Source organism: Schistocerca gregaria, chromosome 1 (assembly GCF_023897955.1).
Source record: "Schistocerca gregaria isolate iqSchGreg1 chromosome 1, iqSchGreg1.2, whole genome shotgun sequence".
NCBI lineage: Eukaryota > Metazoa > Arthropoda > Insecta > Orthoptera > Acrididae > Schistocerca > Schistocerca gregaria.
In genome coordinates this window covers 857804289-857828888 of record NC_064920.1, presented here as the reverse complement: position 1 = coordinate 857828888, position 24600 = coordinate 857804289, and the positions used below count along the sequence as shown (strand labels likewise).

At 39.2% G+C, this 24600-nt stretch overlaps 1 protein-coding gene across 1 annotated transcript; it reads right to left on the bottom strand.

Annotated features, from left to right (window-relative positions):
• On the bottom strand, window positions 1–24600 carry LOC126318053 (uncharacterized). The gene is made up of 4 exons (XM_049993206.1): window positions 22566–24600; window positions 22365–22429; window positions 19788–19933; window positions 1–171 (listed from the first exon to the last, which is right to left on the bottom strand). The coding sequence occupies exons 2-4, from the start codon at window positions 22427–22429 to the stop codon at window positions 44–46; spliced, it is 339 nt and encodes a 112-aa protein (XP_049849163.1). The 5' UTR covers window positions 22566–24600; the 3' UTR covers window positions 1–43.

The window sequence follows — 24600 nt, the reverse complement described above, 5'->3', positions numbered from 1 at the left end:
TAGACAATTTTTTTTATTTATTTATTTACAACAATCACATTCACTAATACAGCAAAGAGTAGCATTTGATTACTCCGTGTCCTCTCCTACAGCATCTGTGGCACTTACGGCAATACTTGTCGGTGCTGCTTGTCTGATGCAACTCCTGTCTTCCCATGATAAACGTCAACCCTGCACACACACACATGCGTGTTGATTAGATAAGATTCAGTTTGCGTTCCATAGACCAAAAAATGACATGATTCTTGTTGTTGTGGGACATTTCAGAAAGTATGTCATAAAAACATTTGAATATAATACTTACTTCCCTGATCATTTGTCAGGAGATAGTCGAAAATAAGTTAATACAATACAGTAAAATAGGACGGCTAATATTTACAGAATTAACACACTGTCAGAATGACACACTGTTATGCACTATTAATAAATTTATCATACGCAAAATACCTAATCTTGACTGTTGTGACCAAGTGTTGTCACAACTGAAATCTAATAGATATTTTGACTTAAGCTGACTTAACAGTCTGTGTTAAGATATTCATCTATGGAGTAGAGGCAGTTGTCTATCAAAAGGTCTTTCAAACTCTGTTTAAACTGTGATTTATTTGAAACCAAGTTTTTAATAGTTGCCGGCAATTTATTTTGTGTTTCTGAATATTGAACCCCTTTTTGGACCAAGGTAAGTGATTGTAGCCCTTTATGTAGATTATTCTTATTCCTAGTATTGATACTGTGTACTGAGCTATTGTTTGGAAATAGAGACGTATTACTTGCAACAAAAGTCATTAAGGAATAAATATACTGAGAAGCAGTGGTTAGAATACAATGTTCCTTGAACAGGTTTCTACAAGATGTTCTCGAATTTACACCTCAAATGATTCTTATCACACGCTTTTTCACCCTAAAAACTTGTGCTCGGTTTGATGAGTTGCCCCAGAATATGATCCCATATGACATAACAGAATGAAAGTAAGCAAAGTATGCACTTTATTATATATATATCTGTCTCCTACATCTGACATCATTCTCACGGCAAATACAGACTTGGTTAGGCGCTTAAGCAATTCTGTGGTATGCCCTTCCCAACTGAATTTATCATCAAATTGTAATCCCAGAAATTTAACACTGTCAACCTCTTCGATCTTCATGTCTTTATACGTTCTTCTCATGCTGGAAGGAAATCTCTTACATGTTCTGAACTGCATATAGTGGGTCTTCTCAAAGTTTAATGACAAAGAAATAGCTTTAAACCACTTATTAATGTCAGTGAAAATTTAATTAGCAGCTATTTCTAAATCTGTGTTTGACTTACTACTTATTGCAGTGTTTGTATCATCTGCAAACAAAACAAACTTTAACATCTGGCAATGTAGCAGATCAGAGGTCATTAATATACACTAGGAAAGGCAATGGACCCAAAATGGAACCTTGAGGAACACCACATGTAAGTAATTCCCAGTGAGATGAAGACTGACTGCTTACTACACAGGTATTTTGCAACGACACCCTTTGTTTCATGTTAGATAGATAAGACATTGCCGGTGACACCATAATACTCTAATTTACTTAGGAGAATGCTGTGGTTCACACAGTCAGAGGCTTTTGACGGGTCACAGAAAATGCCAGTAACCTGTAATTTATTATCTAATGAATTAAGTACATTCTCACGGTAAGTGCAAATAGCTTTCTCTATATCAGAGCCCTTCAGAAATCCAAACTGTGACTTGGATAATATATTATTTGCAGTCATATGCTTAAGGAGACACTTGAACACATCCTTTTCAAAGATTTTTGAGAATGCCAGCAAAAGTGAAATTGGTTGTTCTCGAATTTACACCACAAATGATTCTTATCACACGCTTTTTCACCCTAAAAACTTTGTGGTATCTCTCTATCCCTCGTCTTGTAAAGAGGCTTACCTTCAGCATATTTTAGCCAGTCTGGAAATGCTCCACTGATAAGAGATTGATTACACAAATAATGTAAGATAGAACTTAACTCTCATGAGCACTCTTTGATTAACTTTGTTGATGTGTTATTCACCGAACCTGATAACCCCAAGCTGTCAGTAACAGAAATGTAGTAGTTGTGTAAGAGGTTTGCAACTCTAACTGTACTTGTTACCAAAGTTTCATTTATTTTTTAGAGTCATCTGTTCCTCTTCCTTTTTGGCCCCACCTGTCTCTCTCTTCATAATATCCCATACAGTTTTTATTTTGTTACCTGATGGGATTATCTTTTTCTCATAATAAAGCTGCTTCGATTTCTGGATTACTTGCTTCAACATTTTGCAGTATTCTTTGTAATGCATTACAATTCTAACCTCAGAGCTGTTCCTAGATAGTAGAGTGTCTTCTTTTTGTCCCACGTGATATCTTTATTCCTTGTGTAATCCACAGTTTATTTTTTGGCTCGTGTGTGAGTTGAATTACCTTAAGGGAAAAACAATTCTCAAAAGTGGAGGCAACTTTATTAATGAATGCTTTGTATTTTCAATTTGAGTCAGATGTATTGTAAACAACTATCCAGTCCATGTCTTTGAGCAGTTTCCTGAATTTCTCAATTTTTTACATATTTATTACCCTCCCGTACTCAGATTTAGTAGATTTTTTTATCCTGACAAGTTTCAACATTTATCACAAGATGTTGCATGTCATGAGCAGATAGCCCATTTACTATTGATTTTGTGATCTGACTTTTTTCCCTAGATTTGTCTACAAAGATATTATCAGTAGCAGTCTCAGAGCATTTACATATCCTAGGAGCAAAGTTCACAGTAGGAACTAAATTGAATGATAGTGTTACTGACTGCAATAATTGTTCACTGACGGGGCTTTTCAATAAATCCACATTAAAATCTCCAGCAACCACTATGTCCCCCCCCCCCCCCCCCCTCTCTCTCTCTCTCTCTCTCTCTCTCTCTCTCTCTCTCTCTCTCTCTCTCTCTCTCTCTCTCTCTCTCTCTCTCTCTTCTACGAGGTGGGACAGCAGAGGTTCCAGATCTTTTATGAAGAGGTTAAAATCTGTGTATTCCTACTATTATAAAGGACTTATTATGAAATACTACTTATGTTACACAAGCTTCTAAGTGCTGCTCTGAGCAAAATTTATTAATATCAGTATTCTTGAAATCATAACAGTTTCTGACAAATATGGCAACTCCTCCTCTCTCCATATTTCCTGTGCAGAAATAAGAAGCTAACTTGAATCCTGTAACATTTAACATATCTATACCAGTGGTCATATGATGTTCAGACTGTATCAACTGGTTTGCTCAACTCTTAATTCTTCAACACAAATAAGCAACTCATTAAGCTTACCCCTTAGTTCCCCGATATTGTGATAGTTGATTTTGTGCACTGGCTGAATTACGACTGGATGAACCTAATATTCCTGCCAATTTTTGAGTATCTTTAGTTTCAATCGGAGGCTGTCTGCGTGAATTGTGTAGATTAAAATTTGCTTTCTGGCTGCCTGTTTTATCAAGGTGAATGTCATTTTCGGCTTGTCTCTCAACAACTTTCGTTTCTGCCCTTCCTACCCTAAAAATATTGCTGATCAGTCACTTGTAACTACTGGTATTTTACCGCTTGTGACAGTGCCCCCCCTCCCTAAGTTATTTGCTATTAGCCCAGACAGCTTACCCTTCCCTTCCCTTTCCTGTTGAGGTGAAGGCCATGCCTAGTATAGTCCCACCTGCTGATAGACCCAACAGGAACTGCACCGATATGAGACCCCATACCCGATCCATGCAGCCACTCCACCTCTAAATTAACTCTCCTAACAGAAGAGTTTAAAAGAGGCCGGTCATGGAAACTCAACAGAGACAGTCCCAACAACATTATATCTAGTTGCTGAAGCTATCTTCACCAGGTCACTCTCAATTGAATAATTTTGGTTCTATCTATGCGGTTGCCCACTCCACCCACTATTACCACGGTGTCTTCCTTTGTGAAGTCTTAACAAAGTGAACCTACATCCTCTTATAACCTGACCGAGACTTGCACTTGCAGTAAATAGGCTCTCTCTCACACTTACCTTTAAAATATCATGTGTTCAAGGCAGCAGAAGATAGAGTGGTTCCGGAATTTACATGTAAGTTCTCGAAATACTACGTATCCTCCTCCTCAGATCGAACACGCGGTATTTTATACATAACCATTATGTACATTGATATCGTACCTAGTATCCACATTTCAAAAGTAATCATTTATTGTATAAATTTATATACATGTTCTAGTCCCCCCCACCCTGCATAAATCCTTGTACTCTATGGAGCAGGCTTAAGATTGTTCTCTTTCCACTAATTCTTTACTCTACTTTGTTTTTAGAACATAAGCTTCTATTTATAGTTTCATTCCACATTACTCTTACTTATAAATGGTGAGGACTTTCACTTCACTTCACTTCCAATCACAAATTCCAGGTGTCATGGACATTTAAATATTACATCCTGTAGTCTTAAGTTTTTGTACTATTTTTCCTCAGCACCGACTAGTATCATTATTCATAGTAGTTTGTATTCTGGAGGAACTTTGGGCAAATGAAAGTGATCTTTCCGATACTCATAAAACATAATTCTAGTGGTATATAGAATTCAAACTTACCAGAATAATCCCTATAAAATGTGCAACTTGTGTCACAATACTGTCCATTTCCCCTTTTGGATCAGTACCTATACCTAACATATGGGTTGACCCTATGAGTGCACTCCCTGCTTCAGTTTCAGTAGGTACGCCCCACTTGATGCCTATGGTACAGGTCAATCTCCTTCTTAGTGCCCCTGTCCGAACAGTACAGGTCAGCCTTTCTTAGATCTGCCTTTTATATTCAGTAAATGCTGGGTGCATTCCCCTATCCTTTACGAGTAGGCCTCATGGTTCATTTCCCTACTATACATCTTTATGCACACTATAATGGAATGTTTTCTGGGAAAGTTACAACTCTATTTTACACCTCAACACCACTTCTTGATACTTCATTTAGTCTCCATCATAGTGCTCCCTTTCTTTTCAACTTATACATACTTTGTATATACTATGTCTCTATACACCATTTAATATATAATATGTTTACTTGGGTTATAAGTCTCCCACTAGCCTACAAATCCTCAGAACATTTGTTAGACTGACATTCCTTAATAATTACCCCCACTGATTTCTCTCTGACTTAGGAGGGTCTTCTTTTTTTATTCCCCCCCCCCCCCCCCCCCCCATGCCTCCGTCTTATGCCTACTCGGAAATGGTTACAGTTCTTATACATATATGATACTGAATCGTTATAGTTCATTATATGTGAATCCTTTCTCCTACAACACTTGACTGTTGTCCCCCTTAAAGATAGACAAGTTTTGTTCTTTGTAATTTTTTCCTTTGACGCTTATTTACTGAGATATTTGGCCAGGTCACAATCAATGGACCACCCTGTATAAAGTTGTTTGTGTAATAGAATTTTTTGTGTGTATGTGTAAGTATGTGTGTGCAGCCTGATTCTTCAGCCTACATATACAGGGTGGTCCATTTATCGTGACTGGGCCAAATATCTCACTAAATAAGAATCAAACGAAAAAACTACAAAGAACGAAACCCATCTAGCTTGAAGGGGGAAACCAGATGTCACTATGGTTGGCCCACTAAATGGCGCTCCCATAGGTTAAATGCATATCAACTGCGCCTTTTTAAATAGGGACCCCCATTTCTTATTTCATATTCGTGTAGTACATAAAGAAATATAAATGTTTTAGTTGGACCACATTTTCACTTTCTGATAGATGATGCTGTAATAGTCACAAACGTATAAGTACGTGGTATCACGTAACATTCTACCAGTGCGGACGGTATTTGTTTAGTGATACATTACCCGTGATAAAATGTACTGTTTATCAATTGCGGAAATGGTTAATATCGTGTTGATGTATGGCTATTGTGATCAAAATGCCCAATGGGCATATGTAATGTATGCTGCTCAGTATCCTGGACGATATCATCCAAGTGTCCGGACTGTTTGCCAGATAGTCACGTTATTTAAGGAAACAGGAAGTGTTCAGCCACATGTGAAATGTCAACGACGACCTGCAACAAACAATGATGCCGAAGTAGGTGTTTTAGCTGCTGTCTCGACTAATCCGCACATCAGTAGCAGACAAATTGTGCTAGAATCGGGAATCTCAGAAATGTCGGTGTTGAGAATGCTACATCAACATCGATTGCACCCGTACCATATTTCTATGCACCAGGAATTGCATGCCGACTACTTTGAACGTCGTGTACAGTTCTGCCACTGGGCACAAGAGAAATTACAGGACGATGACAGATTTTTGGACGCATTCTATTTAGTGATGAAGCGTCATTCACCAGCAGCGGTAACATAAACCAGCATAATATGCACTATCGGGCTACGGAAAATCCATGATGGCTGCAACAAGTGGAACATCAGCGACCTTTGCGGGTTAATGTATGGTGCAGCATTGTGGGAGGAAGGATAATTGGCCCCCATTTTATCGATGTCAATCTAAATGGTGCAATGCATGCTGATTTTCTACGTAATGTTCTACCGATGTTACTACAAGATGTTTCACTGCATGACAGAATGGCGACGTACTTCCAACATGATGGATGTCTGGCACATAGCTCGCATGCAGTTGAAGCGGTATCGAGTAGCATATTTCATTACAGGTGGACTGGTCGTCGAAGCACCATACCCTGGCCCGCACGTTCACCGGATCTGACGTCCCCAGATTTCTTTCTGTGGGGAAAGTTGAAGGATATTTGCTATCGTGATCCACCGACAACGCCTGACAACATGTCTCAGCGCATTGTCAATGCATGTGCGAACATTACGGAAGGTGAACTACTCACTGTTGTGAGTTATGTCATTACACGTATTGCCAAATGCATTGAGGTTGACGGACATCAGTTTGAGCATTTGTTGCATTAATGTGATATTTACAGGTAATCACGCTGTAACAGCATGAGTTTTCAGAAATGATAATTTCACAAAGGTACATGTATCACATTGGAACAACCGAAATAAAATGTTCAAACGAACCTATGTTTTGTATTTTAATTTAAAAACCTACCGGTTACCAACTGTTCATCTAAAATTGTGAGCCATATGTTTGTGACTATTACAGGGCCGTCTATCACAAAGCGAAAAAAGTGGTCCAACTAAAACATTCATATATCTTTACACACTACACGAATGTGTAATAAAAAATGGGGATTCCTATTTTTTTAAAAAAACGCAGTTGATATCCTTTTGACCTATGGCAGTGTCTTGTAGCGAGCCAACCATAGCACCATCTGGTTTCCCCCTTAAAGCTAGACAAGGTTTGTTGTTTGTAGTTTTTTCCTTTGACGATTCCGTGAGATATTTGGCCAGGTCACAATCAATGGACCACCCTGTATAAAACAAGTTGTAGGTTATTGGAAACCACAGAAAATAAGGAGGACTTCAGGGATAGAAGTATATGAATATGGAAAGCGGGAAAGATAAACCAGTTCTCAGATGAGAAGTAAGAAAGGGAAAAGTAGAAACGGATGCTAAGATTGAAGAAGATATCCCCAAAGACAGGAAACCCCCCCCCCCTTCCTTGCAATTCCTACTTCGCTGGTACTTGAGTGAGAAGCCAGAGGAGGTATGGTGCTAAACGTCTCCTACAGAACGGACATTCTCAACTTCACCTTAGAAGATCCCAGAAAAAAATAATAATCTTGGCAAACCCTACGGAACGGCAAATGGTGAAGAATCAGCCACACTTGTTTGCGAGAGTTGTTTGGAACGTTTGGTGTGTTCCGTGTTAGCCATGCATGTACTTAAACTACCCACCCCTTCCAAAAACTGATATAAAGCCTCCCCTAACATCACATCTCATAAAGGTAAAATTATGTATCGTGTTATCACAAAATCCCATTTTCTATTAATCTAACATTATTTGCAGTTTATTAATCTGCACCCAGATTTGCATCTAGACCAACTGGATGAGAGATTACTGTATTTTCAAAGAATAGCTTAGGCAAAAATAAGACCTAACTATATGCTGATGGTGGAAGAGACTGGCTGGCTAGGCATTATAATCGAAGCCACCGCTGACTAGAGCGGAGCGTGAAGACGACTTAAATATGTATCGGGCACGATCCTCTTAACAACCGAGGACACCATCTTCCAAATACTTAGCGGGCCCACTCCTTCAGAGACCACGGCGGCTGCTGTCGGCCTTACAATAGAGATCGCTGATGACAAGAGCGGAGCGTGAATGTGACTTAAATACTTAACGGGCTCGATCCTCTAACAACTTCAAGATGGCGTCGGGTACGCAAAGTGTTCTATAGAAAAGCCAGTTATATACAATTTAAGTCGTCAAAATAGTGTTTACATTGGTATTCGTTTGTGCTCTTCCACACATTTATGGATCCATAAATCGTGCATTAAGAACATACAAGTGATAAACCCGCATTGTGAATGTGACTTTGTTCAGTGCAATGAACGAGATAGTGAAATCAAGAAGTACAAGCCGGTACTGAAGAATTCGTCTCAGATACGCTTAAAAAAGAACTCTTAATGGCAAAAAACTATATTAAAGCTATTGAATCATTAATGAATACACTCAGTGTCGATATAAATTCTTCGTGTATGAAAAAGGAACAACATGCTATTTACAATATCTGTACGGAAACGGTTTGCGCTAGACAAAGTGCTTCAATATATGCTACAAATACGAGAAATACATTTCAACTCCTTGCGCACGAGAAACATGCACAAAAGAAGACTGGAATCGCAAAGAAGTCAGGTATTTGAACTGGTATAGACATACCACCGAAAGTCTGAAATCGGAAGCAAACAAATAGTATGTAGAGCAACTCTAAAGGCGTTACAAGTGTAGTAAATCGCTTAAAATTCGATTTAGGACCAGAAAGACAAAACAAGTCACTGAGAGAAGAGGCAACAAAACCAAAAATTTGTTTTTTCTCTGATAGCAATGGGCGAGATTTGGCCACTTTTCTTATGAATAAGCAATCGGAATTTTTAGTTACAGGAACTGTAAAACCCGGGGCTCCCCTCCAGGAAATAGTTAAAGACTGCAACCCACACCCAAATGACGTCTGTGTAGTTATTGCTGGAGCTAATGTTTTATGTAATAATGAGTCAAAAAATGCAGTGAGAGCATTACACGAAACGTTGGAAAGAATTTTGCAAATTAAGACGATCACCGCTAGCATTCCATACAGACATGACTTAGTAAAACGATCATGTGTAAATACTGATATAAGTTTGACAAACAAAGTTTCAAAAAATCTGTAAAGCATTCAAACATGCCAAGTTCTTAGACATTGACTCCGAAGAAATAAGCTACTTTACTCGCCATGGAAGGCACAGAAACCGCCTAGGAAAATGTACTTGCTGCATTATTAACAGAAACGTCCAAATGATATGAAAGCCCCGCGCCACCAATCTCACTGAAAGCACATGTACGTATTGAAACTGGACTATTGGAAGGAAAAGAAACAGCTGCATCAAAAAATTCTCTTGCAATTAATGAAGAAGTAGATAGGAAAACTTCACCTACAAAAACACAAGAAACTGGCGGTGAATTATTAGACACTCAAAATTTGTATGCCGTTACTCAAACAACAGCTCAACAAGAAAAGTTTATGATATCACAACATACTCCCACCACATCATATTCATCATTGGAGAGTCACGTTTCTTGTGGGAGTGCAGCTTCAAGCAGCAAGATCACAATATCTGCGAGAAGATCGTCAAGAAAAATAGAAAAAAGTGTCAGCTAATGAGGAAGATTTTTTATGGTCAAGTCACCTCTTTTGCAAGAGGATACAACAGACATAAATATTGTTCAAATAGAAGAATGAGACAACCTTAACATATACTGTCACAATGTACAAGGATTGAGAAATAAATTAAGTGAACTTGAAATTCTTACGAGTGATACTAATGTTTTGTCAGCCATGCACTTACTGTGTATTAGTGAACAGTGGCTAAAAGAGTCAGATTTACCCCATCAGTATGTTCAAAACTTTAGATTAGTTCAACACTGTTCTAGGAAGAATTACAAAGGTGGTGGAACTTGGATCTACATAAGAAATAGCATTACCTGTGAACCTTTCCATCCCTGTGAAGTGTATTCCTCAAACAAAAGCATTGAAATAGCTGGGGTAGTATGTGCCGACCTAAATATGTATAAATGTGTGTATACATATCACCTAGTGGTAACTTTTCTGTCTTCCTCAGAAACTTTTCACCACTGCTAGAAAAAGCATAACACAGAAACTCGAAAAATATGTGATAATCTCAACATTGATTTCCTTGAAGAATCTTCTTAAAAGTCGCAATTAGTAAATTTAATGGTGTCATTCAACTTAAATATGAATGTTACATGTCCAACGAGATTAAATGGCTGTCCTGATCACGTTGCTACTAACACTGATTCCACTGTAAGAAGTATAGATGTTGTTTTTGCAGATCACAGTGCACTAACAATACATTTTAGTGCACCACTCAATGTACTCCCAACAGGAAAAAGTTATTCAGTGTAGAAGTTACAGGAACAGTAACATAAATAACTTTGTACTTAGCTTAAATAAAGAAGACTGGTAAACTGTATTTGCTTCTTCGACTACAAATGAAAAATATAACAATTTTCTGCAAATTTTTGAATACTACTGTAATTGCCTTTCCCAGAGAAAAAGATTATTATTAACAAAAAAAGAATGCTTGGGTCACAAAAGGCATTAAAACTTCATCAGAAAAGATGATACTGCTGTATAGATTTAGCAAACTGGACAGCAGAAAATCCAAAGAATTCAAGGAGTACTATAAAAATTACAAAACCACATACAGGAGAGTTATCAAATGGGCTAAAAAAGCTCATAATGATGAAACAATTAGGTGCTTTTCCAACAAATGTAAGACCGTCTGGGGTATAGTAAATGAACAGACTGGTAGAAATTTAAGGATACAGGATAAAATCACACTAAATATAGAAGGACAAAAGACTAAAAATATACATAAAATTGCTAATAAATTCAACAGCTATTTTTCAGAAATTTCCAGAAATCTCCTAACCAACTCTTCAAATACTGTACACTCTCCTCCCAAAAACCTCCTGACTAACTCTCCAAACACTGTACACTTTCTTCTCAAAAACAATATGCCTCTGAACTCCTTTTTCCTATCTCCTACAACACCAACTGAAATTAAAGATATTATTAAAAAAAGAGTTAAAGATTTATTTTGGAGGGCATGATATGGTACCCTGCTTCTTACTTCTCAAGTGTTAAAATTACATCACTGGAGCCCTGTCATATATCATAAATACCTCATTTCTGGAGGGAACATTTCCAAACCAGCTAAAACTTGCTAAAATTGTACCTCACTACAAGAAGGGAGAGAAAACGGACATAGCAAACTATAGACCAATTGCCCATGAAGGATGTTTTTCATTGCAGTAGGTGCTGCAGAATTTCCCAATTTCTTTCACAGCCCTTTCACACAGGATAGAAGACGGATTAAAGTTGGAGATTAATACTTGACGAATATCTTCCCAAGCTATAAATTCTTTACAATCGTTTCCAACAAACTTAGGTCCGTTATTGTTCAGAAACCTTTTTGGTTTTCCTACCACTAGAAAATATTGTTACAGACAGGGAATCGCGGTTGGTGCATTTGCTTTCTTAATAGGATACAATTTAACATACAGTAGAACGCCTCTAATCCGACCTTGGATGGTCCGTCACTTCGGTTAGTCCGACCATGCTCAGGCTCGCGAGCCTGTGCCGAGTTGTCACTGACTGGACGCCTGTCGGGCCATTGCTGCAGTGTCTATCGCTTTGTTATACTGTACGTTATTATGCAGTTTTATCCTTTGTTGGGATTAAAAAACGTCGTTGTTTGCTTTATTCCGTGTTCTCTACAGTAGTTATTACTGTAGATTCGTAGTGTGTACAGTTGTCTGTTTTTCAACATCTCTGGATTCAAACGTAAACACGTAACTCTTTCATTAAATGAAAAATTAGCAGTGCTACAAAGACTGGACTAAGGTGAATCGCTCCAAAAAATTGCAAAGGAACTGAATGTAGGTGTTATGACAATTAAGGATTGGAGGAAGAATCGGAAAGACATTGAATTCTATACAGTAACGATGGTGGAAACACTCTGAAGAATCGCAAAACATTAAAAAAAACCTAAACTTGAACTGCTTGATAATACATTGTGGATGTGGTCTTGTCAAGAAACAAGGAAAGGAACTCCAATATCCGTGCCAATTCTCAAAGAAAAAGAGATAGTTTTGCACAAAAAACTGGAAGCCGAAAGTAAATTTGCTGCCAGTGAAGGCTCGACTGATCGTTGGAAAACTCGTTATGGTGTCCGATTTGTTTCTATTTCCAGTGAAAAACTATCTGCCGATGCCGGAGCTACTAAGGAGTTTTCTGTTAAGTTTCAAGAAATTGTAGAAGAAAATGAACTGTTACCCTGCCAAGTGTATAACATCGACGAGACAGGGCTGAACTTTATAATGTTGCCAACAAAAACCGCTCGCAGCTTCAAATGAATCCGTGGTAGGAACGAAACTTATAAAAGATAGAATAACAGTCATTCCTTCTAGTAACGCAGATGATACCCACAAGTTCCCCTTGTTCGTCATTGGCAAATCTGAGAAGCCAAGGGCATTAAAAATTGTAAACTTATCTTCCTTGACGGTTTATTACCGCAATCAAAAATCTGCTTGGATGGGCTGCAACCTTTTTAAATCCTATTTTTCTGGCGAGTTTGTGCCATCGGTCGAAAAAGACTTGAAGCAAAAAAATGTGCCTGTTCATGCTCTACTGCTGTTGGATAACGCACCATCACATTCATCTGAGGAATATTTGGTGAAAGGAGGCATAAAAGCTCCATTTCTGCCTCCTAATGTGACCTCACTCATCCGACAAATGGATCAGGGCGTTATCGAATGGTTAAAAAGGCGATATCGCAGAAAATATATCAGCTCAACCTTGGAAAAATCTGAAGGAGATCATAACGTATTTGAGGCAATGAAATTCCTGAACATCAAAGATGCTATCTACACAATCGCTGCAGCATGGGATGAACTGAAACCTGACACACTGCGGAAATCGTGGCATAAGCTTTGGCCACAATTTATGACTAAAAATGAGCATACCGAAGATGAGCAAAACAACGACGCACAGGAAATCGTTAAAGATTTATAAACTTTGGAGCTGAACGTCCCTGCCAATGAAGTTGAAAAGTGGATCAACGAATGTGACAAAGACTGAGACACTTTTGAAGAGCTCAGTGACGACCAGATTGTTGCCGCTGTTAGCCAGGAAACTGTGAACGAGGTCTCGGACGGCGAAGATGAACCTCACACCCGGATTTCACACAACGATGCAAAAAACGCTTTTGACGTCGCCCTTCAATACATCGAGCAGAATCCAACTTCAACTTCTGTGGATAAAAAAATGGAGGGATACTGCAGCTAAATCTAGAATAAGATCTGCTAAACAGAAATGTATCACTGACGTTTTTTCCAAGTAATTTGTTTTCGTTTTTACTGTAAAAACAATGCATACAGTATAATCATTTCTTAGAGGTAAACTACTGTGTGTGTAAAAACAATGCATACAGTAAATAATTTCTTAGTTTACACATACAGTAGTTTATCTCTTTGTAAAAAAAATTCTTTTTTATACACAGTGCTACAAACATTTTTGAGTTTACAGTATTTATCGCTTTACGTTATTAAGTACAGAACAGTACCGTAATTTGTTTGTAGTTTTTCCTTTTAAAACCAATGCATACTATAGTGTGTGTAGACATTTTTTAATTAATATATTGTTTAACACTGTGTAAAAAACATTACTGTGGACATCTTTTATTTCTTAAATCGTTTTATTTTTTGTACTAAATGTCTTTTAATATTTTTTGCAATAAATATAAGATTTTTTGGGTAATCCGATTTTTTTTTTCCATTTCGACTATGTTCACAGTCCCATTGTACTTCGACCAACAATCTATGAGGACAAAAATGTACAACACTCCTCTCTTTTATTTCATGATTGATGCAAAGAAATCTGGTGCCGTAAGCTCGTGTAAGGCCTTAGTAATGATTGCATACATTTTCTACTTAACATGAGTGTTAATCTCTTTTACCTCCTGACAGATTTCAAAAGTCCTAATTAAAGATGCTACCTTTTGTCAGACCTTCCACAAGCCTTATCACAGTATCACCACTTATACCAAGACCAGTATCATTATGTACAGTTCCTTTCCCTCAGTATATTTCAAAATCGTACACAATTCCACTAGAACCAGCACGGGCAAAAACTTTTATAATCCACTTGTGTGGCTTGCTTTTTACATACTGTTTCAGCCACGAATGACCTTTGAAAGGAATGATTAATTCATCCACTGAATGATATTCTTAAGGAAAAACCTTCTTTGTTTTTTTCTACAAATGGCCTCACCTTGAACAACTTGTCATAATCAGGGTCCTCTGTTTGTTTCATTTTAGTGTTGTCATTCACATATTAATAATTTCTTAGCTTATCAAACCTATTTCTAGGCATTGAGTCAGCTATTGGAGAAAATCTTGTATCCTCTGCCCCATACATTCTGTAACGAGGCATTTTCACAACACCTGCTAGGATATTTATCCCTATATACTTTTCTATTTCATGAACATTTGTATCTAAAGATGCACCTGTTTTCTGTGTGCAGTATAGATTAGATTGCTTGACTAGGTTATGGATAATGTCATCACTACACATTCTTCTGAAATACTGCAAAGGTGTCAGTTCCTCTCCTGGAGAGTCAGAAAAGACTGCATTACATAATGTGTCCACTTCTTCAATGTTCTTCATTCTCCACCAAAGATCCTGGTGTGTATCACACTGAAATTTCTGAGCTGAATGATTTGGTGCAAGGTTTAGCTCAGCAAGTAATCTTGAACCTAGGGGAACATCATCTTCATCATTGGCTTGAGGGTCCAGAATTTCAACCACATCAAAGTCCATTCCCTGAACAAAGTGTATATCCAGTGTAGTAGGGTCCTGCTGCCGAGCATTTTCAATCTCTTCCTCCACATCAGACGTATCAAGGTCCAAATCAGATAAATTACCTTCGAGAAGTAGCAATATTTCTTCTTCTGATGATGATTCATGATTGCGAGTCATCTGGTACACACACCAGGAATTTTTTACTAAAGCAGCAAAAAACTGGTAAATTATATCAATAAAAATTTTTAACATATTAATATTGGTTAGTATAATAAAGCTTCAAAAGAAACTTGAAAATATTAGAGTTACACATTTTGGTAAACTTTAGTCGAAGTTATTGCATGTACTACATTTGGTAACATAACAAATGCCCAATGATGCCAAAAGGAATCACTCATATTTGTGACTTCCAAGCAGAAAATTACTGTAACTAGCATTATTTTCAAAGTGTTTACTAGTTAATTTACACTTTCAACAATAATTTATTAGTGCAACTTTTATATTAGTTTGCTTTCTTTACCTTGATATAATATTTTGAAGGTCCAGCTGGGTGCACTGTACTGTAGACACCATGCAACAATACTTTTGTCAAGGCATTGTAGCCTGGTGCTCCCTGTTATAGCGAATGCTCGGTAGCCAATCTAAGAACAATGAACTTTAGAAAGCCCTACACACTTGTTAGAATCTTTCGACAAACAGTTCGGCCTTGGGGAAAAGTTAAATATGATGATGTCATATGGCATCACTGGGCTGGAAAGGGTTAATAACCATAGTGCGCCCTCGGAAGAAAAAGGCAAGCAAGAACGTATTTTTCTCAGTGAGGATGAAGAAATGCAAGGTGGAGGGGGAGGGGGACATCTTTGGCAGGCCTAATATTGAGAGTGTCTCTGCGAAAGGAAATAAACTCCTGGAAAATTGAAATAAGAACACCATGAATTCATTGTCCCAGGAAGTGGAAACTTTATTGACACATTCCTGGGGTCAGATACATCACATGATCACACTGACAGAACCACAGGCAAATAGACACAGGCTACAGAGCATGCACAATGTCGGCACTAGTACAGTGCATATCCACCTTTCGCAGCAATGCAGGCTGCTATTATCCCATGGAGACGATCGTAGAGATGCTGGATGTAGTCCTGTGGAACGGCTTGCCATGCCATTTCCACCTGGCGCCTCAGTTAGACCAGCGTTCGTGCTGGACGTGCAGACCGCGTGAGACGACGCTTCATCCAGTCCCAAACATGCTCAATGGGGGACAGATCCGGAGATCTTGCTGGCCAGGGTAGTTGACTTACACCTTCTAGAGCACGTTGGGTGGCACGGGATACATGCGGACGTGCATTGTCCTGTTAGAACAGCAAGTTCCCTTGCCGGTCTAGGAATGGTAGAAAGATGGGTTCGATGACGGTTTGGATGTACCGTGCACTATTCAATGTTTCCCTCGACGATCACCAGAGGTGTACGGCCAGTGTAGGAGATCGCTCCCCACACCATGATGCCGGGTGTTGGCCCTGTGTGCCTCGGTCGTATGCAGTCCTGATTGTGGCGCTCACCTGCACGGCGCCAAACACGCATACGACCATCATTGGCACCAAGGCAGAAGCGACTCTCATCGCTGAAGACGACACGTCTCCATTCGTCCCTCTATTCACGCCTGTCGCGACACCACTGGAGGCGGGCTGGACGATGTTGGGACGTGAGCGGAAGATGGCCTAACGGTGTGTGGGACCGTAGCCCAGTTTCATGGAGACGGTTGCGAATGGTCCTCGCCGATACTCCAGGAGCAACAGTGTCCCTAATTTGCTGGGAAGTGGCGGTGCGGTCCCCTACGGCACTGCGTAGGATCCTACGGTCTTGGCGTGCATCCATGCGTCTCTGCGGTCCTGTCCCAGGTCGACGGGCACGTGCACCTTCCGCCGACCACTGGCGACAACATCGATGTACTGTGGAGACCTCACGCCCCACGTGTTGAGCAATTCGGCGGTACGTCCACCCGGCCTCCAGCATGCCCACTATACGCCTTCGCTCAAAGTCCGTCAACTGCACATACGGTTCACGTCCATGCTGTCGCGGCATGCTATCAGTGTTAAAGACTGCGATGGAGCTCCGTATGCCACGGCAAACTGGCTGACACTGACGGCGGCGGTGCACAAATGCTGCGCAGCTAGCGCCATTCGACGGCCAACACCGCGGTTCCTGGTGTGTCCGCTGTGCCGTGCGTGTGATCATTGCTTGTACAGCCCTCTCGCAGTGTCCGGAGCAAGAATGGTGGGTCTGACACACCGGTGTCAATGTGTTCTTTTTTCCGTTTCCAGGAGTGTATATACAAAGTAGGCGATATTGATCTAGTTGATCTGAAAGACAACAATGGAAACTGTAAATTTATTCTTGGGAAATTATTGGTGTCAGTGAAGAAGTAGAGGACCTCACAATCAGTTTCATGAGGAAAGGGGTCACTCACAAAGAAACTTCTGTGAAGCAAACTTATATTGTAGCAAAAGTAAGAGGTTGAGATATCAGATGAGGTCTACATGTATTGATGTTACACATATCAATTAATATAGTTACATATTTACAGTAATGAAACAGCATTATGGGTTTGTGATAGGCTATGTCTTGTTAAGGGGACTTGTTTGTGAAAAGCTACAAACCGATTTTTTAAATTTTTGTCTTATAAAAATTCTCTGTAGGTTTCTGAATGAGAAAAAGTTACTTCCAGGAAAATGGACCGCATGTAGCGGTTCCACCTGCTTTTTATTTCTTCGTTTGTTGTCCTTGGTGTCTTGTTACTGGCTGAAATATGGGGTTTGTAATTCCGACAACGACTACTTTAAATGATGTAGCCAACAGGTGCACAATTACGTTTTAAAGTACTTTAATTTCACTGTTCACAAACCCGTTATAATACACAGTTACATATGTTTGGCCAGTGCAATATTGTTTAAACTTTCCATAAACCACATTAATAGTTTGCAGGCGAAACTCCACAAAGTCCTACTATAGTTTCTTTCTGAACATCTACAATCAGTAAAACCTAACCACAAAATTCACGCTTCTCAAAGAATAAGCAAGCACATATTGAGCACATACTGTCATTGTTGCAACACACAGCCGAATTGTTTAACTTATTACACTGTTAAGTAGAAGCATTGTTGTTCAAACCAGCACAGGCAATTCAACTGAGGACTGACTGTCTAGTGACCAAAAATTGAGCCCTTACATATCATCACAATGATAGTTACTGAAACTACACATTGTTTAAAGTAAAATTTACAGAAATTACTATTAAAACTTAACTCATTAAATTAACTGAATACATCGAAACATTGGTTCTTTTTAGCAGTTTCATCTGCTGCAAGAGTTAGGCCAAATTATTTGTTTAAATCATGAAATTAACCAACAAAATAATGCAAACAATACTCTTGACAAAACTGTTAATTACTTTGGATTTAATTCCTGACTGGTTTTGCTAACATGTTTTCGAAGAGAGCTAAATAGGTACTTTAAGATTAACAGTATGTCATCTTCCAAATATTTACAATTATCACAGAATTTATATTTGATTATATGACAACAATAGAATTTAAGTTAAGAAACAATTACTGATTTCGTCATATAATGAAAGGTACTAACTAGGAATAGTTGGAATTAATTAGAAAATCAATTACATAACCAAGGTAATCACAAAATTAAATTTGGTGTTATATTTTTAAAACTGAGGGCCAGTCGTTCTCTGTTATGTAAATGCAGATTATTTTCACATAAGCTAATGTTAAATAGTTGAAAGTAACAAAACTAATTTTAAGGAAGCAGATGGCAAAACAAGAAGGAAATTAAAATTATTCCAGCTTGCTTCGTCACATGTAAAAAGTACCAAAATTAGAGTAATTTATAAGTGGGTGCATACACCTCAATGTCTCTATAGCATACAGTTAGCTCTGTTAAAAATATAATTTTGCTCTCATTTGTTTCGTTGTTATGACTTTTTAGTCACTTATGTGGGCTAACCTGCGAAAGCTTTACAATTGCTTATATTTTGTTTATAAAAAGAGTTTAGTCATTGTTTGCTGTTGTTTTGGAGCGAATATTTTGTTTGATGCGAAGTAATTGTGTGCATGAGTTTTTTATTCCACTTGAAAGCAATTTGGAAGAATTAAGAAGTTCAAAATTAAACAATGTAAATTTTATGGAAATCCGTTCACCAAACGGATTAACTCTGCTAATACTGAAATAAAACGTGATACAACACTTGAATCAGCTTCAACTACTCCAAGTGCTTCGAAGCTTGAACGGAAATATTTGGACAATGGGCTTGACAGTATTGATGCTGATAATATAGAGACGCAAACTACTGATTGAGGTTGTGTTAATGTTGATATTTCTGCTCTATGTGAACCAATAAATAAAGCTTTGCAGTGAAATGAATGTGGCAATAGTGGTGTGAAGGTAGTTAAGATACATGCTAGAAGGGGTTGTGCATCAAAATTAAGAACTGTATGTAATTTTTTGTGATTTAAGCGATTGTGGTTATACTTGTGGCATAACTAAACACAGAGTGCATAACAAAAATATTAAACTTGCTTATGCTATGAGGTGTACAGGCCAAAGATACAGAAGTACACTAAGTCTTTGTACTCTTATGTACATACCTCCCCCTACAAGGTATTACAGGTACAATAAAATTATTCTACAGACTTCAGAAGATGTAGCAAATGATAGATTGAAAACTGCTGTTCAGGAAAGTGTAGACATTAATGACAGCAATACCTGTCTGTCTGCAGCCCTGGATGCATCCTGGCAACGAAGAGGCCATAGTTCCCCAAACGATGTACTGATAGCCACCTCCTTGGACAATGGTAAAGGCACTGATGTAAAATGTATTATGAAGTACTGTCATGGTTGTACTAGTGGAACTGAAAATTATAAAGGTTTGATTAATTTTAGTGGTTATAGTGGATCTATAGAATCTTAAAGTGTGGTAAAGATATTACACAGGGCAGTGGAGAAATATGGTGTGATGTATATATCTTACCAAGGAGATGGAAGACTCAAAAGCGTATCAAAAAGTCTGTGAATCCAAACCTTATGCTGACACAAAAATTGAAAATATGGAATGTGTTGGACATGTCCAGAAAAGGTTACGTGCAAGATTGAGGAATTTGAAGCAAAAGAAATTAGCTGATGGTAAGTGCATTAGGGTATGTGGTCGGTTTACAGATGAAGAAACAGGCTGCAGTAATATTACGGACCAGCCATAAGACAAAATAAAAATCACCTTTAGGGAAAGAAAACGACAGTATGTGCTACCTTCATTCATAAATTCTCCTCAGGTGACAAGATTGCTATAATGGAAGTTATAAAACCTGTACATAGGGGTCTTAGTGACACAAGATTATTAGAGAAATGTTTACACGGTAAGACTCAAAATCCAAATGAAAGCTTCAACATCGTATAGGGAAATGGATACCAAAAACTGTTCTAGTAGGATTAAATACTTCGAAAATAGATGTGCTACATGCCGTTCTATGTTTCAACAATGGCGCAGTATGAAGGCTTAATGTTATGGAATTGATGGGAGGGCCTGGTGGATTAAATATGCATAGAGCTCTAATAGCCATTGACTGAAAGAGACTCTTTGATGCATAAAAATCAGTGTTGGAAGCCACCAAAGATGCAAGAATAAGAAGAACAAGTGTGAAAGAGAGAAGGTAGGAAGAACAACACAGGAAACAAGATGAATATGGACCTGGGACGCATTAGTGCCAAGCAAGTTTTAGCTTTAACTTGAATTTCCTGAAAGTTAAATTATTTTATGTACTGGTACACTTTGGCTAAAAACTACACTCCTGGAAATGGAAAAAAGAACACATTGACACCGGTGTGTCAGACCCACCATACTTGCTCCGGACACTGCAAGAGGGCTGTACAAGCAATGATCACATGCACGGCACAGCGGACACACCAGGAACCGCGGTGTTGGCCGTCGAATGGCGCTAGCTGCGCAGCATTTGTGCACCTCCACCGCCAGTGTCAGCCAGTTTGCCGTGGCATACGGAGCTCCATCGCAGTCTTTAACACTGCTAGCATGCCGCGACAGCATGGACGTGAACCGTATGTGCAGTTGACGAACTTTGAGCGAAGGCGTATAGTGGGCATGCGGGAGGCCGGGTGGACGTACTGCCGAATTGCTCAACACGTGGGGCGTGAGGTCTCCACAGTACATCGATGTTGTCGCCAGTGGACGGCGGAAGGTGCACGTGCCCGTCGACCTGGGACCGGACCGCAGCGACGCACGGATGAACGCCAAGACCGTAGGATCCTACACAGTGCCGTAGGGAAACGCACCGCCACTTCCCAGCAAATTAGGGACACTGTTGCTCCTGGGGTATCGGCGAGGACCATTCGCAACCGTCTCCATGAAGCTGGGCTACGGTCCCACACACCGTTAGGCCGTCTTCCGCTCACGCCCCAACATCGTCCAGCCCGCCTCCAGTGGTGTCGCGACAGGCGTGAATGGAGCGACGAATGGAGACGTGTCGTCTTCAGCGATGAGAGTCGCTTGTGCCTTGGTGCCAATGATGGTCGTATGCGTGTTTGTCGCCGTGCAGGTGAGCGCCACAATCAGGACTGCATACGACCGAGGCACACAGGGCCAACACCCGGCATCATGGTGTGGGGAGCGATCTCCTACACTGGCCGTACACCTCTGGTGATCGTCGAGGGGACACTGAATAGTGCAAGGTACATTCAAACCGTCATCGAACCCATCGTTTCGCCCATTCCTAGACCGGCAAGGGAACTTGCTGTTCCAACAGGACAATGCACGTCCGCATGTATCCCGTGCCACCCAACGTGCTCTAGAAGGTGTAAGTCAACTACCCTGGCCAGCAAGGTCTCCGGATCTGTCCCCCATTGAGCATGTTTGGGACTGGATGAAGCGTCGTCTCACGCGGTCTGCACGTCCAGCACGAACGCTGGTCTAACTGAGGCGCCAGGTGGAAATGGCATGGCAAGCCGTTCCACAGGACTACATCCAGCATCTCTACGATCGTCTCCATGGGATAATAGCAGCCTGCATTCCTGTGAAAGGTGGATATGCACTGTACTAGTGCCGACATTGTGCATGCTCTGTTGCCTGTGTCTATGCGCCTGTGGTTCTGTCAGTGTGATCACGTGATGCATCTGACCCCAGGAATGTGTCAATAAAGTTTCCCCTTCCTGGGACAATGAATTCACGGTGTTCTTATTTCAATTTCCAAGAGTGTATTAAAGATAGAGAGCTGAAATTTTGTATATTGCCTTAAAACACACTTAACCAAAAAGTAGACTAGTCTTGTGACATACCTTTGAAAGTACCTGAAGTCATTTCCAAAATTTTTAAATTTTTGTACCACCATATTTTCAATCATCTGCTTCAAGGACAAATAGTGTAAAGAACTTACAGGACAAAAATAAACCATCTATTTTGTTTATGTTTTGACTACTGTGTACCTATGATCTATGTAAATAATTAGAATGAGTTTTTGACTTGCAACAAAAACATACAATTTTTAAAAGAAGTTTGATAGCTAAAGCTATGGTTCATTCATTAAAATGTTCCCAACAGATGTCTTAAAAGATGGTATGCATTATATGGGCTTACAAAACCTACTCTTTGAGTTACACTGTTGAGAAAACTGGCAATTTTTTAAGAACCACTATTCACATGGACATTAAATAAAGGCAAGTTTACACTAGCCATCACAGCACCATCTCATCAATGTGTATTCACACCGTCTGTCACATAGCACAGAGCTTCAAGTCACGTGATCTCAACTCACGTGGCCGCCCTAATCTGTTATTTTGATAGCGATCTTCACAAGATGCTTTTCAACTGTTTTTACATGTGAAATGCAGCTTGCAGTTAGAGCTTATCATTAGAGAAGGAAGATAGAGTTGCAGAACAACACAAAAAGGATGTGGGTCCAAAATAATGTCAGTATGTGGAGAAAAGAGATCTCACATATTATACAAGGAGCTCATAGAAGAGAAATCTGTATGTTATACATATTTTAGGGAGTCTAAGCACCATTAAATAGCACCCAAAATTACTGTATAGAACACAGGGTTATTAGCGGCCATCACCCCTTGAAAAGTAGATTTGTGTGAGGTTAAGTTGTGCAGCTTTGTGCAATAGTCATGTCTCCCAAAATACCTTTCCATTCAAGATTTATAGGTTTTTTCGTCTTGCATTTGGCTTTTAATTGTTAAAGTACCTTTTTCTAATGGAACTGGCCAATGAAACCACATAAATATTGACCACCGATGCTGCTTCACGCACAAACCACAGAGCAGTAAATAAGCCTACCACAAACACTTATTTAAATAAACAACTCTAATACATCTCTTGACATATACATCACAAAAAAAGTATTATGCTACTGTTGCCATGCCTGGAGGTTTCAGCTCATTTCTTTATCAACATCACGAGTCCACACAGTCTGTCGCGTCCCATCCCATCAAAACATTCTGAAATGCATTTCAAATGACAACATCCACACTTGCCGGCCTGTCACGCCACCATCGAGGTATCTTGGGAAGAAACTTTTGATGGCTAACGTCTTGTGTTCACTGTTAATCACATGACACTAAAGCTATTTCCACCTGTTACATGGTCATTTGCACATCCCTATGTTTCGTTTCACTGTGATTTTCTTGGTTGATATCAGCTGTCTGTTATTTATTATAAATTGTCTCGTTATTCCTTTTGTTAAAAGTTATAATTTTATAATAAAATATGACAAAACAGTAATTGAAGCAACGAATCACCCATCTGAGTTGTATGACATGAGCGTGCTAAATTACTTGTTTTCTACTACTTTTATAAAGCTCATTTTCATACATAGTGTGCAGTTAATATTTTACAATGAGATGGACTGCCATAAGGCTGACACTTGAAGTGAATAACGTACTGTGGGTAGAATCAGATTGATTATTCAGTGGAATTCGTTTGTTTATTGTCAGGTATTTGTGATGTTTCAGAAAGAAATGGGCTGAAACTTTCAGGCACTGCAACAGTAGCCTAATGTTTCTTTGTTAAGTATACATGAAGCAATGTATTATAGCTGTTTGTTAAAATATATGTTTGTGGCAAAAGCTCTCTGGATTTGCCAGAATCAGTGGTCAACATTTATGTGGTCACGCTAACTAACCCCAGCGCAAATAAGGCACTTGAACTATTAAAAGCGAAATACAAGACTTAAGAGAAACCTATAGATCTTGAAGGGAAAGGTATTGTGGGAGACACGACTATTGCACAACAATTTGCACTTATCTGGCAACTAACTATATTCCTTTTAGTAATTCTGGGTGCAATTTGATGTAACGCACGAAAAAACTGGTGCTTCAGGTTTCTTAAACACTCATAAAATGCAGATTCCTCGTCTGTGAGTTCATTGTAGTGTGCGAAATTCCCCTATCGTACCACGTAATGACATTTTTTGGACCCACATTCTTCTTCTGTTGTTTTACACTGCCTTCCTTCTCTAATATACAAGCTGCTCCTGCAAGTTGCACTTCGTGCGTAAAAACAGTTGAAAAA

Coding starts and splice junctions, on each gene's coding strand:
- LOC126318053 (XM_049993206.1), bottom strand. CDS start 22,429: ATGATTGAAAATATGGTGGTACAAAAATTTAAAAATTTTGGAAATGAC. Junction 19,934..22,364: donor GACTTCAGGTACTTTCAAAG/GTATGTCACAAG, acceptor TATAATTTTCAG/TTCCACTAGTACAACCATGA. Junction 172..19,787: donor CCAGGGCTGCAGACAGACAG/GTATTGCTGTCA, acceptor GTGTGTGTGCAG/GGTTGACGTTTATCATGGGA.